This window comes from Clupea harengus, chromosome 11 (assembly GCF_900700415.2).
Source record: "Clupea harengus chromosome 11, Ch_v2.0.2, whole genome shotgun sequence".
NCBI lineage: Eukaryota > Metazoa > Chordata > Actinopteri > Clupeiformes > Clupeidae > Clupea > Clupea harengus.
In genome coordinates this window covers 16,407,863-16,424,261 of record NC_045162.1, presented here as the reverse complement: position 1 = coordinate 16,424,261, position 16,399 = coordinate 16,407,863, and the positions used below count along the sequence as shown (strand labels likewise).

Sequence of the window (16,399 nt, the reverse complement as noted above, 5' to 3'; positions counted from 1 at the left end):
ATATTCAGAGAATTATCTGAAGTTTGCCTTCACCTATAAAGAGACCGATGGTGAAGAATTAGCAGTGAGCGTGGTTTGCTCTTCCTTGCTATCAAACGAAACTATGAAACCATCAAAGCTGCAACGACACTCAAAGACAACTCATGCTCACTTGAAAGAAAAAAAACATTTAATATTTCCCGTTTAAAATCTTTTGAGGGCCAGCAGACCTTGATGAGACAATCAGCCAAAGTGTGCGAGCTAGCTTTAAAAGCCTCTTATCAAGTTGCATTACGTGTCGCTCAGACCTAACAGCCATACATAATTGCGGAAAGTATAATATTGCCAACAGCTAGTGATATGTGCAAAACAATGTTTGGGAAGGATGAGTACGTAAAAAAACTGAAAAGCATCGCAATGCCCGCCCTATTGATGAATTGGCAGCTGATGTGAGGGCACTACTAGTCGCAAAACTCCCCAAGGCAGATTATTTTGCACTACAATTAGATGAATCCACCGATGTGTCAAACGACGCTCAGCTTTTAGCTTTTTTGTGATTTGTCGACCAAAATGAGATGCAGGAGGAATTTCGATTCTGTAAGCAGCTGCCTGGAGGTAAAAAAAAACTTCAGAGATTTTCAAAGTGATCGACAATTTTTTCCGTGAACATGATATACCCTGGCCAAAATGTGTTGCGCGATGTGCACAGACGGTGCAAGAGCCATGTATGACGCACTGCATGGTTCATAGGGAGAATGTTGTTGCCAAAGACATGAATGATGAATTCTCAAACGTCAGATCTCTCACTAGGTATGAGATATTTCATCCATACTTAAGCTTCTCAAGCTACTCAATTCTTTGTCCCTCCCTAATTGAATACAGAGTGACGGCTAACTGTAAGGGAGAAAAAAATGTCAATAATAAACAGAATAAATTGAAACGAGTTGTGTGTCACAGATGATTTGTAATTCTGTTCAAACATGTGTAGGGGAGCGTGTGTGTGTGACTGACACTTAGTTCTAAATAAATTATATGAATATCAGGCCCAAATTTGTGGCGGCGGGGGTGGGGGTCCCTGCTCAGTGTCTCTCTCAGCCAAGAGGTCCTTGAGCTGAAAAAGGTTGAAGACCCCTGATTTAGCAGACGCTTTTGTCCAAAGCGACTTACAAGGGAGAGAACAATCCAGACACATTTTTACCGTGATTGTGTTTCGGGGATGAGCAAGGATCAGGTATTTTCACTGGTCTCTGTCCCACATAAACCTGCAGCTCAAGTCTTCACTGTGGCAAAAACAGAGCCATTCAAACAGGGAAAGTTCACCACCAATCACCAGTCATCATCCATCAATCATCCATCAGCATTGTTGTTGTCATGGTGATCATCATGCACTGGCTGGAAGTAGATTGATAAGATATCAGATGAATACCACCAGGCTTTTGGGCAGTTTGTTGTAGGCTCAGTTTGTTCCCTTGTGGGATCCTGTCTTCAGTAAACTGTGTTCCTGTGGTGTATCTTTAAAGTGATCTGTGGAGGCTAGAGCCAGTTGCTGTGAGAAATCTATGAAACATTGATGCTCCTTTTTTGTGCTCCCCTTGACCATTATGACATTTAAATTAGAAATACGGTGATTGTAGCTTCGTGTAGGCTATGGAAGGATTTAGCAATATAGACTAAATCAATCCTGAAACCATCTTCATGACGGTTCACAATGGAGGTTTTATTCTGTTACGTGTGAAAGGAATTTGCAGAGAATCCCTCAGTAATGTAAAGGAATATCAATTTATTCTCATATCGTAAGAGTTATCAGTAAAGCGTGTGTATATGTGTCTGTGTATCTTTTGGTGTGTGTGTGTGCGTGTGCGTGTGCGTGTTTGTGCATGTGTGTTCGTTCAGGTAATTGCAGAGACGCGCGTGGCGACGCAGGCCGAGCTGCAGGGCGAGCTGGAGCGCTGGAAGAGGCTGGCTCAGAGTCGCAGCCGTGAGCTGGATGCCTTCCGCCTGGAGCTGGACGCCATCCTGGACGTACTGAGGGAGCTGCAGAGGCAGGGGGTGGTCATCCCCGCCCCCGAGCACACCACACGCATACCCTGGGGAAGATGAACACCATCATGTTCCCCGTCTTCTCAAATGCTCCTCCAGACCTCACAGGGGGAGTTTTTTTTTACCCCAGAGCACAATTTGCCCCTCAGAGTTAGCCTCTCCCTGGGGGAGATGAAGACGACACCCCGTCCATGTCGTCCTTCACCGTCTCCTCAAACACCGCTCCACGCCTGGCAAGATGAGCAGAGGGTCAAACCCAGAGCACACTTTGCCTCCGAGTCGCAGGTAGTAGGAGTGTGAATGTAACACAGGTGTCTCACCAGGTGCCGTAGCCCCACACCTCAACACCAGCAAGAGGAGGACACAAGTGGCTGGGTGCAAATTATGTGAAGAAACAGCGGCAGCAGAAGCTCTCGCTGTAAATGTGGTTGAGTTTGACCGTGTGTGTGTGTCTGTGTATCTGTGTGTGTGTGTGTGTGTGTGTGTGTGTGTGTGTGTGTGGGACGCTCTCTTCTCAGGTTTGCTTTTTTGTAAGACCGTGATTTCAGAGATTGCACCAAAGCATTATTGTTTGTGAAGACTTGTTTTTATATGGGTGTGTCAGTAAAGATAGAAGTTTTTATTTATTTTTGTAGGAAATCAAGTGTGATACAAAAAGGCAGAATAAATGGCATTATTTATTATTTTTAATCCGTGTCTGTAGCTTTGTACAAAAAAAAAGACAATCAATCACAGCTCCTCTTTTTTCCATCATTAAATTTCATCGAGGCTTTCCAGCCTGGTCTTATTTGAATCTCTCCTCAAAGCCAAGCCTGTTTCTGTCTGAGGGCAAACTGAAAGAGGTGCAGCACTGGTGCTGTGCCGCATTAGCCAGCCTTCATAGATTAATGAACTAGGGGTACTGACAGAAAAGCTTTCAGCAGTAAAGCAGCAGTACTGTGTTAGTGAATAGAGGCACACTGGAGCCGCACAGATCCCTTAATGAACCTGCTGGCCACCAGACCAGACCAGACCAGACCAAAAGTACAAGAATTAAACACATGTGAAAATAGTGCTACCATGTGGCTTCCTTTGAGGCGTAGATGCCCCTGCTGGCTTTAGAGAAAGACTCATTACCTCTCTGAAGGAGAGCGAAAATGCAGTGAAGGCACGCATGTCCTGTTCCTCGACATGTGAAAGACAGGTGGTCTAGAAATGACTGTAAAAGGCCCAGAAGGGCTTATAGTTTTCACTCTCTTTACAAACCAAATGGAGACATGGCAAAGCTACAGAACAATCAGACCATTTAGTCTCAATGCAAACCTGTTACATTTGTGTGTCTGGCATCATTGATGGGGGAAAATACACCAAGAAATGTTGGGTGTGATCCATACATCATTACTGTTAGTTTCTACCAGTCTGTGCATCCTACCATTTTACATGATCATCCTCTTTTGGGTAATGCTATTTAAATGGCTGGACCTGATCCTGGTATAACAAAATCACCACTTAGCCCAGATGGGATTGGGGGCAAAAAAAGAAGAACATGCATTTGGCCTGCTTGGCTGTGGGAACAGAAAATGCACACAATTGGGTTAATATAAGAGTTGCTGGTCCACTCTTAAGCCAGGCCCTTTCTACCAATTACCTTGAGCTTCAACGTCTTGGGCCTCTCCCTGCTCAGCTCTTGGGAGGCCCAGCGATTGGAACTAATTCCGTCTTGTGTCAGTAGGTATCTGCCGAACCCCCCAGTCTGCTCAGACACTAATTGTCTTGATAAACCCTGACGTTCAAGGTTGCAGGGCTTTCCACACATCAAAGCACTGCACATCAAGGCAGGAGAAGCTTCAGGCCCTGTGCTCTGTTAAGCGCCTTGAGACAATTTCAGTGTTTTGGCTCTATATAAATAAAATATATTTAAATATTAAAATGTATTTTATTTATATTTATATTATTTATATATATATATTGAAGCACCATCACTTAAATGATGAGCTTAGTCTTACTGGAGGCAAGTTTAAAAATTCTGCCTCAAACCGGGAGCAGTCTCAGTGGAGGTGGGCGCAGAATACCAATACTGGTCTGACTGAGAATAATGACTCTTCTCTAAATAGGTTGCTTTGAGAGTCCTTATATCAACTCTTAACCCTAAGTCCATGCCTCAGTCCACTTGACGGCTAGAGCTAAGCACTACTCCAGCACATGATCGCAGTTGGTACCGGTCAGACCCCTGGCTTCGCCGTCCAAGATGAGAGGGGGGGTACCCAGCAGAAGGTCGTCGTCCCCTAGCGTTGAGCTCAGCTCGGAGTTAACGAAGTTGGGGATGTTAAAATGCGCCATGAAGGCTGACCCATCCCTTTCAGGAAGTGACACGTCCCCAGCCTGTGTCTCCTGCACGATGCACACTGATTGTCTGTTAACTGCTGAGTGGCTGCAGTCACCTGTGACCCCACCGAGGTGCGATGCAGCACCACTCCGGTGTCTGTTTGCGGCGTGCTCCTCCTCGTTGATGTAGCAGTGGAAAAGCAAGCGTGACTCCTCCAGCAGGGGGCGTGAGGCGCAGGGTTGGCTGTCGAGCTGGTCAGGCAGACGGCCCGGGTCCTCCCCGCAGCTGGTCAGACGCACACGTTTCGCACAGGGCTCCGAACTCCTGTGGAGAGAGACAGGAGTGGTGTAAAAGGGGTGTGTGTGTGGAGATGGATGAGTTCTCCAAAGGCTTCAGCCTTCCTTATAGCCTATGGCATGAATCCGGCTACTATGTCACAATTCCTGAGTATTGCACTGGCAGAACGTTCCGTGAGTCGCGTTAAACTATTAAAAAACGTACTTGTGTGCCACCATGGGCGGTGGACTGCCTCTCACAACTTGTGCTACTTTTTATTGAAAGAGAGTGAGCTGTTTGCGGAGAACTGCGACTGAAATATCAAATACAGAATAATCCATCAATACATTGTATGTTTACATTACACAATTTATTGTAGAATTTATTGTAATTTTAATGAAGTTTGTTAATCCAGTGTATTTCTATAATTGAAAATTAAATGTTTTGACTTGACCTTTGTCCAATGTCCACAATTCAATGGCTAATTGTGGTTGGCGTATGATGGTGATGGCTACCGCTTGCGTATGTGGTAGCAGAGGCCATGTGTTTATTATGTTTGCAGAAAATAAATATAGCACACAGACAGATGCACAAAAAAAAGTAATACAAATATTGATTTCATATTATTGACTGACTTTGAATTAGTGAATCATTGATTTCTTTTTCAAACAAATAGCCTTGCCTAAACTCTGACTTGATTTGGACCAACGTTTTCCTCGGTAGCCTACAGACTATAAGAGACAGAATTGTGTGCGTAACAGATTGCTATTTTATCTACATAAAATGTATTGTTTAACAAAAATCAGTTGCGTTTTGGAGACAGAATGCACTATGTGCAATACTCTATGTGATGTGTGCACTGCTGTCTCTACAGAGGAAATGCTGACTGATATCGAGTGACTATGTAATGTTGACAATACAGATGTCTTCTTGTCTTGTATAGTTTGTTCAACACAATTCTGTCTCAATTTTCTGTGCACTGCTTTTATGTCTGATCCATGCGTTTACTGTTGGTGACCCTCCACTACTGCTGCATGCGTCACATTTTCTTGTGGAAATGCATCTCTAGTTAATTTTGTACCTATGTATTTTCTGGATGTAGTTTCTGCACAAAGAGATCTCCAGGACATAATTACAGAGGACCTGGGCTATAATTAGGGATCTCAGTGGGATCTCTACACAAAATGCTTCCTTGTGCTACCCTCCCATGATGGAGGAAAGAACTCTCACCTTTTAGCTAACAGATGAATTATGTTGACAGGACGGAGGCTAGAGCATAGATAACCGGCAGATCGTCAGCACCAGGAGATATACAGTAAATATCTCACGACAAGACTCAATTTCAATACTCTTTGAGGCTGCTGAAAAAGTGAGCCAGTGGTTGTGGCTGAGGTGCTTGTAGACTACTTGGGGTCATAAATTAACCTGAACTAAAACACTCATGTGAAATCTTGTTGAGGTCTATCTTAGGTGTATCAGTTGTTGTCTCTGGTAGTGGCATGTATTCTAACCCCATCATGAGTATGGAGGGGGTGGGTCTGGGACACCTTCCGGAAGTGCCGTGTTCAACGGAACATTAATGAGGGGAGGTGCCTGCTTGATAACCTCAGTGACATGCTCACAAAGACAGCTTTGTGGATGATGTATTCTGCTGCTCAGGTTCTATGGTTGGGCAGTCGTGTCGTGTTTAGCACTTGTGGGTTATAGACAGTGTGTGAGTGTGTGTACAGTGTGAAGTGGTCTTTACGGATCCTTGCTGTCTCCAACCAGTTGTGCGTTGTGTTTATAGTTGGTCAGTTGTTACATTGGTTAGCTTGCTGGCTATAAGTACCTACATGTGACAGTGAGTGGACTGGCTGCTGTGGGAAGTCCCCAACTGATAGCACAAGGGATTTCACATCTTTTCCAGTGTATAGCTAAAACTGACAATGGTGTATTGCGACAAAGATGAATGGCTCTGCTCTGCTGAAGCTTGACTGGAACTGCAAGTCTCCTCATGAATATGGATGAGTATTGGACACACAGTTCTGCATTATTCATTAGGAACTTTCTGTATCTCCTTGCAAAATCGTATTTCAATGCAAGGATCTCCCTTAGGTACATTTAGCTGTGGTTTCATTTGCAGATAGATAGTATGGCTCATCCAGTTAAACAGTAGGTATTCTTAGAGACGGTAACTTAATGTTTACAAGATATGGTGTGAAATTCCGAAGTGAATTCATATTTGACTAGCTTGACAAAAACCTCCAGCCTCTGTGAGTGGTTAAGGCTCTGGTAATGTAAGGGTGTGGGGCGGGGGGGTGGCTCCTAGAAATTCCAGCCCACCCAGGACAATATTCTGCCAGTCAATCATGGATTTTAGCCAAGGCAGTACATATGCATGAACAGAGCCTAATTGTTTGGTTCACTTTCAGAATCACAAACTTCTGGGGAAAACATTCACTTTGGCTGCCACTGTTTGTCTGCTCTTCCTGTTTGACCAAACATGTCCCTAATACCTGAATATCTGATCAGTGCTGATTGCATCTGGGAATTTGGCTCTTCTCAAACAGAGAATCTAAATCAATTTACAGTTACATTTTACAAGACATACAAGATATAAAATACTGAAGTTTGTGTGTGCATGTGCATGTCCACTCACTTCCTTCTAATCTACCTGCCCCTGAAATGGGCCACGTGTGGTAGAAGCGCATCCTTAACTGAGCAAATGGATGAGTCATGGCTTTGGTGTTTTCCTCCTCCTCCTCCTCTTCCTCTCAGCTATACAAAATGCACTGCAAATGAATACCACAGCAGCATTTTTGGCACACTTTGATCAATTGATCGGGTTTGGGTTTAGACCCCAGTCAATGCAGGATGTCAATGTGAATCGCTTTGGACAAAAGCGTCTGCTAAATACTTCACCTTTGCCTTCAATCAATTTCTGATGTCAGAAAGTTGCTGACAGGGCCTACACCGACTAAGGAGGCGGTTGTCATGGAGGCATGCCAACCGGGGTCGCTAGCGCTCCCTGCGACTCAATACTGCACTAGGACTCAAAACAGCGGGGGAGGCAACAGTTTTTTTTTTCAACCCTCTTCACTGACACAATGTTCCCTAAAGGGGCCAGCATGGTTGATGGATTGGTCATTGTGCGTGCCAACGGTGACGTGGGTACAACATGTGGTGCATGTTGTGGCTGTCTCCAGCCAGTTGTGCTTTGTTGTTGTATCCTGGTGCGCAGGATGTATAGTTGGGCAGTTGTTATATTGGTTAGTTTGCTGGCTAAGTGAGTGAGAGGATTGGCTGCTGTGGGAAGTCCCCAACCAATAGCACAAGAAACTTAACATCTTTTCCAATGTATAACTAAAATAAAAAAAAATGGCACGAGAAAACCTCTCCGGACCAGTGATATTCAAACTGTTGGTATGGAATCTAAGGTGCCTTTTGATTGAACTGTATGCCACCCTCTTGGATGTCACAACCTATATCACTTTAATTAGATGTGCTCCAGTGGTCTGCTGAAGGACGTGGCTCCAAGCGAAAATGAAATACAGGAACAATATACATAATGATAAGATTTGACTTCACTGTGGACTTCATTATCACTTTCAAAGCCCAGAGGAAAACTGGTGGGGGGGGGGCACACCAGATGCATTAGACTTCGGATTGAATCGCCTGAGCATTAGCTCAACCCGTTATGACCTTAGGCGCCCTCTTACAAAGCATTCTAAAACCATTCTAAAGTCATTGTTGGAAAATGACCTATTAAAACCTGAGGGTTTCCTGAAAAACTTGACAGAACGTTCACTAAAACCTTTATTTGCTCAGCCTCTAGCAGATAGTCACATGAAAAATGCATATTTAAAATAAACGTTTCAGAGCTTCTGAACTTAGTAGTATTGTATGTATATAAAAAAAAATGACAAAAATAAATATATCTATGGCACTGTAATAGTCATCTACTGTAAGTGAAGATATTGATGGATGTGCTTGCCAAAGCACTCGATGTGTACAGCCTCGTTGTGCTGTCTGCAGCTACAGAACATGACATCAGTGCCAGTCCTTGACAGCGCACACTCCCTGCAGATCCTTCTCTTCTGAGAGTTCTCAGTGATGCTCATGTGGTTCCCTCGGGTACTGTTGGTTGAGGAGCACTCCTTGTACTTGACTGTGAATGTTTTTCCTCCAGCACACCTTGCAGCAATGTATGCATTGTAGCGTCCATCAACCATTAAAAAGAGTCTTCTCCACCATTTCTTTGAGCGATACAGGAACTGATAATATCCACCCATCTGATCCAGTGTGATCCCTTTCATGTGTTTTTGGTAGTCTGAAAGGCACACTGGCACTACAACCTTGGTTGGGTTTCGCGCTTGCTTCCTTCTCTTCACTGACGCTCTCTCAGTGGGATCATGGTAATTAGACAGCACCATGACAGCCTTGGTGTCCTGCCAAACACAGAAAGCGAGATCGTCCTTTAGAGGCACTTTGAATTCATGTTTGCTCAACGAAGATTGCTTGTTCAGCATTTTGGGTATTTGGGAGTCCCTTTCTGTTAGTGTGAACAGTGCCGCAGGCATCCAGTCCATGGCTCTTCATGTTCTGAAAAAAGCTGAACCCCTGGTAGAAGTTGTCCATGAAAATGGACAGATTAGAGTCATAGTCGCCGAAATCCTCCTCTTCCTCCTCCTCAGACATGTCTCATTAAAATTGTATCTTCTAATTGACTGTTGTCTTCGTCCTCAAAGTAACTGCTGTACTCTGCATCAATGTTGCTTCCCTCGCTCAGATCATCAGCAACTTTAGAAACTTTTTTTGCCGTCCACACAGGCTAAGAGGCTAAAAAAGTTTAAGAAAATAAATAAATACAAAATATCTCATAATGCATTTTGCCTTCTCCCATCTGCATGTTGGCCAATCACGACAGATTGGTCACAGAACTTGAAAACGATGACATTGTCAAAAATGCGCTTACGTAACATCTGGCTCTAAAGGAAGAAGCACACTAATGTCACACTTGATCTTGAACCTACTAAGAATTATAGCTATTATCATGTCATATCTATATTAATATTAGCATTTTTGCCTAATGATTAAGGAATATAAGGATTTGTCTTACAATAAACACTAAGTTTTTGTGTATTTCCTTAATTGGAGTAATTTCTGCAAATGAGATCTCTGACCATTGCCTTGCACTGCTACGGGGCAGGGCAGTTTCCATGGATACTAACCTAGCCTGAATTATTTCTTTATTTATCTATTTTTTGGAACAGAAAACCTAGGCTTACGGCTTACTCTGAGTTAACATGTCCAGGTTAGTGACTAAGCCCTCTTTCTGCAATCCCCCTCTGGTGTTTAACTATGAGCTAAGGTGCCCACGTGCATATTTAGCAAATGAGAGAATACTTAGCTATCAGAGTTAATGAGAATACCAGCCACACACCTGCATGGAAGAGATACATGAATTACCTTATAATAGTGTTCATTAAATGAATTAATGGCACCCATTGAATGCAGCAGATAAGGTAAAGGTTGTGTGATTACTATGGCAGAATGCAGAGTGTGTGCGTGTGTGCGTGTGTGTGTGTGTGTGTGTGTGTGTGTGTGTGTGTGTGTGTGTGTGTGTGTGTGTGTGTGTGTGTGCGCTTACTCTGGGTGCGGTGCTCCAGTCTTGGTCAGCAAGGTGAGGACGAAAAACATGAAAAGCACAAAGACAGCCAGGCCCACCCAGAAGCCAATCACAATGGAATCTGCAATGACACACATTACACAATGTCAGTTAAGCCTACTGTGAGCCTTCATTGCAAACAATTCAGGATTATAGAAAAGGGAGTTTAAGTAGTCTATAGACTTCAAGACAAACATGTACCCTGTGATGTCGAAGGGTGTCTGTGACTGGGGGTCTTTTCAAAACAAGGAGGCATGCAGATGGTGATGGTGAAAAGGGCAATTTTGTATTGCCTCCAGGCAAAGTCCAAAGAACCGCCCATGTGGAATATTTACAGTGCCAGGTTAAAAGGGAAATACAAAAAAAAGGCAAAATAAACAATGACATGAGAGTCAAAACAAAAGTTAAAGGCAAATTCAATGATTATAAATAAGTAAACACAAATAGCTGTAGCAATACTGGTCTGCCAGATATCTCACACCTCTTTTACAGGGGTTGAAGTGTCAGTATGGCAGTGTGTTTGTTTGCCCTGTTGACCATCTTGCCTACCCAGGTCAACTAAAAGCTTTTCATTTTAAACTCCCCTTTTTTTATTTAAAAAAAAGTTCTGGGTAGGGCAGGCCAGGTACAGTTTTAACACTTTTTGCTTTTCCTCGGAGCAAAAAATCAGCAGAAGTGACTCCTGTGATTTTGACATATGCAACATACACCTTTCGTCTCTATATGTATTCCACTAATTCAAGCACATGTGCCTTACTTTTTCTCTAGTTTTCATCTACATGTTGTGAGTGCCACTGGGAACAATAGCAATGGCCGACGACAATCGTAACATGACAGTTTTTACCGGGGTAGCTTACTGTTGCAACCAATTGTATGCTATGGAATGCTCTTAATATTTTATGAGCTAATTAGAACATAACACATTGTATATCACTGATCACAACCACCTGTTACTTGTGCTCCCGACAAAATGCATCAATTTTTGAACATTACACATTTTGCCCACAAAAGGACTTCTGTCTATAACTTTTGACAGAGATTGAGACACAAACTGAAATTTTGAACCAAACATGCTGATTGCATCACACATGTTGTCTGTGGGTTTCATTAAATTATGAGCTGAGATGTTAAGCATGACACAACTGTCCCCTTGTTACAACTGTCCCTGGTCTCCCTCATCATTATTTCCTCATGACTACCTTCCTCTTTAAACTCAACATTGGTCCAAACATTTAAGAAGGAAAATTAAGGATTGAATCACCAAATTGGTTTCATTTCTGTCTTCAAGAACATCAAGAATATATGCTTTCATAGCCTAGTGATGTGATTGTCAGAAATGATAAGTCTCCTCTTCTCGTCTCATGTATAGCCTACATCACCTAATAAATGTTAGACATTTTGACGCGCATGCGTGCACAAGTTGACCTGGTTAGATAGACTCCTGTTAATATGAAGCCACATGCACCCAGAGGGTTTATCGTAGCTTTTTAACTAATCTCATGAGTTGTCTGTAACCATGGATACCATTCTAGCGTCCCTTGCGTTGCTGGGGCAGGTGACGTGTTTTTCTACCATCGGTAAGGCAAGGCAAGGCAAGTTTATTTATATAGCACAATTCATACACCGTGGCAATACAATGTGCTTCACATAAATAAAAGCAAAAGGTCAGTACATGATCATAAAAACAGTAAATTATAGGAAATAAAAGCATGAGAACATTAAGGCATAAAAACAGTAAAATATAGGAAATAAAAGCATAAAAAGAATAATAAAAATCACTAGTCTACTACAGTAAGCAATAATACTTCAAAGGAACAGTTCATGGCCAGTTAGCAGAAGGCATCTGAGAAAAGTTTGGTCTTTAGTCTAGATTTAAAACTGAAAGTAGTTGGAGCGTTTTTAATGTCTTCTTGAAGTTGGTTCCAGAGGTGAACCGCATAGTGGCTGAGTGCTGCTTCACCCTGTTTAGTTTGGACAGTGGGTTTTACTAATAGAAATGTATGCTGCAATCTGAGAGATCTGAGTGGTACGTACTGCTGAAATATGTCAGATAGATACTTTGGCCCTGTCCCATATTCCCATTAAGTGACTTGAAAACAAGCAGCAGTGCTTTAAAGTCAATCCTGTAACTTACTGGGAGCCAGTGCAGGTATTTCAGTATAGGGGTTATGTGATCAGTTCTTTTTGTTTTTGTAAGAATGCTGGCTGCTGCATTTTGTATCATTTGAAGCTGTTTAAGGTCTTTTTTAGGAAGGCCTGTGAACAGCCCATTGCAGTAATCAACCATACTGGAGATAAAGGCATGAATTAGTTTTTCCAAGTCATCTTTTGACATAAAACCCCTAAGTTTGGCAATGTTTTTGAGATGGTAGAACGCAGATTTAGTAATTGCTTTCATGTGGCTGTTTAGATCACTGTCTTTCTGACAGTATCCTTTGCTTTAAGTCCTTTTTTGTTAAGAAGGGTGGCAATCTTACATCTTTCCTCCTTTTTTACCAAAAACGATTACTTCAGTTTTGTCTTTGTTTAGCTGGAGAAAGTTCTGAGACATCCAGTGGTTGATTTGCTCAATACAATCACAAAGAGATTCAAGGGGACCATAGTCATTAGGTGTCAAAGCTAAGTAAATTTGGGTGTCGTCAGCATAGTTATGATAGGAGATCAAATTATTCTTTAAGATTTGTCCAAGTGGGAGCATATAAAGGTTGAATAGAAGTGGACCCAAAATTGAGCCCTGGGGGACTCCACAGGTCAGGGACGTAGGTGTTGAGGTGCAGTTGCCAACTGCAACAAAAAAGCTCCTGTCTTGTAAGTATGATTTCAGCCACTTGATAACAACACCTGAGACGCCAACCCAGTGTTCTAGTCGGTGAAGTAATATGTTGTAATCAACAGTGTCAAAGGCTGCACTAAGGTCCAGCAATACTAGGACTGATGCTTTACCTGCATCTGTATTTAGGCGTATGTCATTTATAACTTTAACAAGAGCTGTTTCAGTGCTGTGATTTGCATGAAAACCTGACTGAAAGTCATCAAGGCAGTTATTCAGTGTCAAAAATGTGGTTAGCTGATTAAAGACAATTTTTTCAATCATTTTGCCTATGAATGGTAAATTGGATATGGGCCTGTAGTTGTTTAATGTGGAGGCATCCAGGTTATTCTTTTTCAGTAGGGGTTTTACAACAGCTGTTTTCAGGGAGTTAGGAAATGTGCCAGTCTGTAATGATGTATTTATGATTACAAGCAGATTTGTTGTTATGTTATGTTACAGTAGTAGCATCTTAATTTTTACGAGACAAGACAACAGTTTGTTACAAAAGACCGACTGATAACTACATTTGAACAGATATTAAAACCTCCGGTCGACTCGCATATAGGAAGACCTGACTAAAGGCGTTTCTCAAAGTCAAGGAAGGATCATTGACGGCTGCCTACGTCATCAAATCCAGATTTTTAGGGATATCACTTTTGAAAGATACCTGTGTACGTGTGGACTAGGCCTTAAGTAAACACATTAATTGATTGTTTTTACTTTGAATCGATACTTTATATTGTTTCTTCTATTATTTTCATTTAGCCTACTTAATTTTCTCATTATTGTTTTTTGTTTTTACTGCTTTGTATCTATTGTTTTTGTCATGTTTGGACGAAAGCGTCTGCTAAATACCGTAACTAATTATAACTATATTCTTTCTTCCAGTCGCATGAGGCTACTCAAAAGGCAGGTGCAGTGTTTTTAGCTATAATTGTTCTTCATAGACTAAATACGCTTTAAATACGCCTTTAATGGAAGTGAAAGTATTTCTGCCAGACTGCCAACTTGTGAGAGCGCAATGCAGGCTGCTTACCAACACGGCCACCACAGTGTCGGTCGAGTACTGGATTTGAGTTAAACTGCGCACACACATGACTGCTCATTTCGGTCAAAGCAGGTTAAGAAAAAAAATACTCAAAGTAAAATTATAGTCCTGAAAAGTGTCCAAATGGTATGCTACACATATCTCTGTTTCCAAAGGCTTAAGATGGGTCTCATTACTTTAGATTTTGCAGTTTTTAGAAGGCCTCAAGGATTTTAACACGGTTTCATGATTGATATGAGCATGCGTGTCATGGGTTATGCGGTTATGCCATTTTTTGTTGTCATAATACTTTGCTTTGTATACATCTAAATCTTACTTTCTAGTTTTCTTAAAGCTGTATACTTCTCAAATGATTTAAAATATTGGTTCGGGCTCAGTCTAATCAGCACTGCTGCGCTGGACAGCGCTGTCCAGGGTGGGGCAGGCACCACGGTAGAAGTGATAACGGTGCGAGGGGTATAGTAGTCTGTAATGTGCCACGGGTGAAGGAATTACAGCACCCCCTCCCAGAAAATAGTTCCAACATGCCTGGTGCTAATGATGCAAAACTCATTGCAACTATTTGAAAAGAATGAATGGGACATATCATACTCACATCGATGTGCCTTCAGTCCCTCAAATGACACGGGTTCGTCATCCTCATAATATTCATATCTCCATTCATAATCCGAATCGCGGGGGGTTGTGCTGGTTATGTTGTTTGATGGCAATGTCGACATCTTCGTAATAATGGATTACCCCTCAAAACCATTCATAGATATCAACATCAAGGAGGAAACGAACTCCCCCCTCCCAAAAAAAAGCAATTCTCTCAGGCTTCAGATCTGTCTCTGAAAAGCATCATTTCTACTCCGCTAAAAACTCCACTGAAATGTGATAAGCATACGCCAAAAAGCGCCACACTCCCTTTGTGGCGATTTCCACAGTATCCTATCCACTTGTTTTTTTTATTTTATTTAAGTAGCCTAATAGCTTCAGACAGGTTTACACATTTACCGGTGAATTTCGGGGGTTTCTGTATAGTTCACCATCCTACGTGCGCGTATGCACCCTCTCGCTTCAACCGAGTCCTCGAACTGGTGTGTATCCACAGCACACCCCTCTCCATTAACATCTGCGAGAGGAATCTCCGGGGTTGTTTCTGTAGGTGGAGCTTCCGTACTGTCGAATGGAAAAAACTTGTCACAATAAATGACAAAATGATGTCCAATTACACCTCGGCAGGGCCCTAAGTTGAGCTATTGACCCAACTCCTGCAAGGCTCCTTGTGGATTCACCAGGCGTCTCGCAGTTGATTGCTTCAGAATTTGCTACGGTGTCCACGTGTTTGAAGAACACATGCATTCCCTCGGTGTGGGTAGGTTAAGCCTTGTCTAAAAATACTGGGAATAGCACATATGGGAAATAATAACAATGTGTGCATGACTACATGTAGTCCCTAGGCGTGCGTGTAGTCTGTAGCCTACTTGTAGAAAGAATTCTGACATGTAGCCAGGGAGATGCTCAGATTTGGGGTGATTCCGCACAGAATGACTGACATTTCTCCTCGTTTTACGTGTGCATTTTGATCAGAGAGATCCATTCCATTGATTTGAATCCCAGATGGTAAGCATACGTCAGTCCACCGGTGGATTTTGGACAGCACTCCACTGGTGGTATGCCCCTCCTGGTTTGCTCTCGGACCACCATCATCTTGAGTGTTACTGATTTAGATTTAAAATATCAGCCACTAAACAGAGGCTGTTCATAGCCCAGGCCTACTAGAAGGCTCTCAAGGTGAAAAATTAGTTGGTCAATTAAAGACTGATGTTACACACTTGTAACATGTATAAAAATGTTCAGAGTTGGTGAAAATCACAGAAAAGGTATAAATGATAAAAGAAATGCAACTCACCAGCAGACAGGCAGATCTGCCCCCAGTGGGCAAACAGTGGTCCACTGGCCTTTTGTTATCAGGGTATAGGCTACCTTCACCGGCCAACTCTTAGCTTGAGGTTGGCGCAAGAGCATGACACGAGAGCCAGGTGATGCGCAGTGAAATGAACTCAAAAGCGACTAAGGATGGATTTTGAAATATACTAAACAAAATCAAAAACACAACACGGAACAATCTCAGACATTTGAGGACACTGTCAATGGCATTGCAGTAAATTTACACTGCACGACTTGCTACTGAATTCATACAGATGTTGCACACATAGTATTTTGTGCACGTGAAGAAATTGCAGGATCCTTGTGTCAGTTTTTTAAACATGTTTTATCAAGCAACTTCAATGGGCTATACAGCAA

At 42.4% G+C, this 16,399-nt stretch overlaps 2 protein-coding genes across 2 annotated transcripts in view; one reads left to right on the top strand and one right to left on the bottom strand.

The window, feature by feature from the left end:
- The window catches only part of cep162 (centrosomal protein 162), a 46,516-nt gene extending 43,807 nt beyond the window's left edge, over positions 1–2,709 (top strand). Inside the window, 1 exon segment of the mRNA XM_042709208.1 lies at positions 1,873–2,709. Within this exon segment, the coding sequence (XP_042565142.1) occupies positions 1,873–2,079 (207 nt within the window). The 3' untranslated portion in view covers positions 2,080–2,709.
- A 1,449-nt stretch (positions 2,710–4,158) lies between these two features.
- Positions 4,159–16,371, bottom strand: mrap2a (melanocortin 2 receptor accessory protein 2a). The gene is made up of 3 exons (XM_012838702.3): positions 14,706–16,371; positions 10,233–10,332; positions 4,159–4,648 (listed from the first exon to the last, which is right to left on the bottom strand). Exons 1-3 carry the CDS (start codon positions 14,827–14,829, stop codon positions 4,189–4,191), a joined length of 684 nt encoding a protein of 227 aa, XP_012694156.1. The 5' UTR covers positions 14,830–16,371; the 3' UTR covers positions 4,159–4,188.
- Positions 16,372–16,399: the final 28 nt, after the last annotated feature.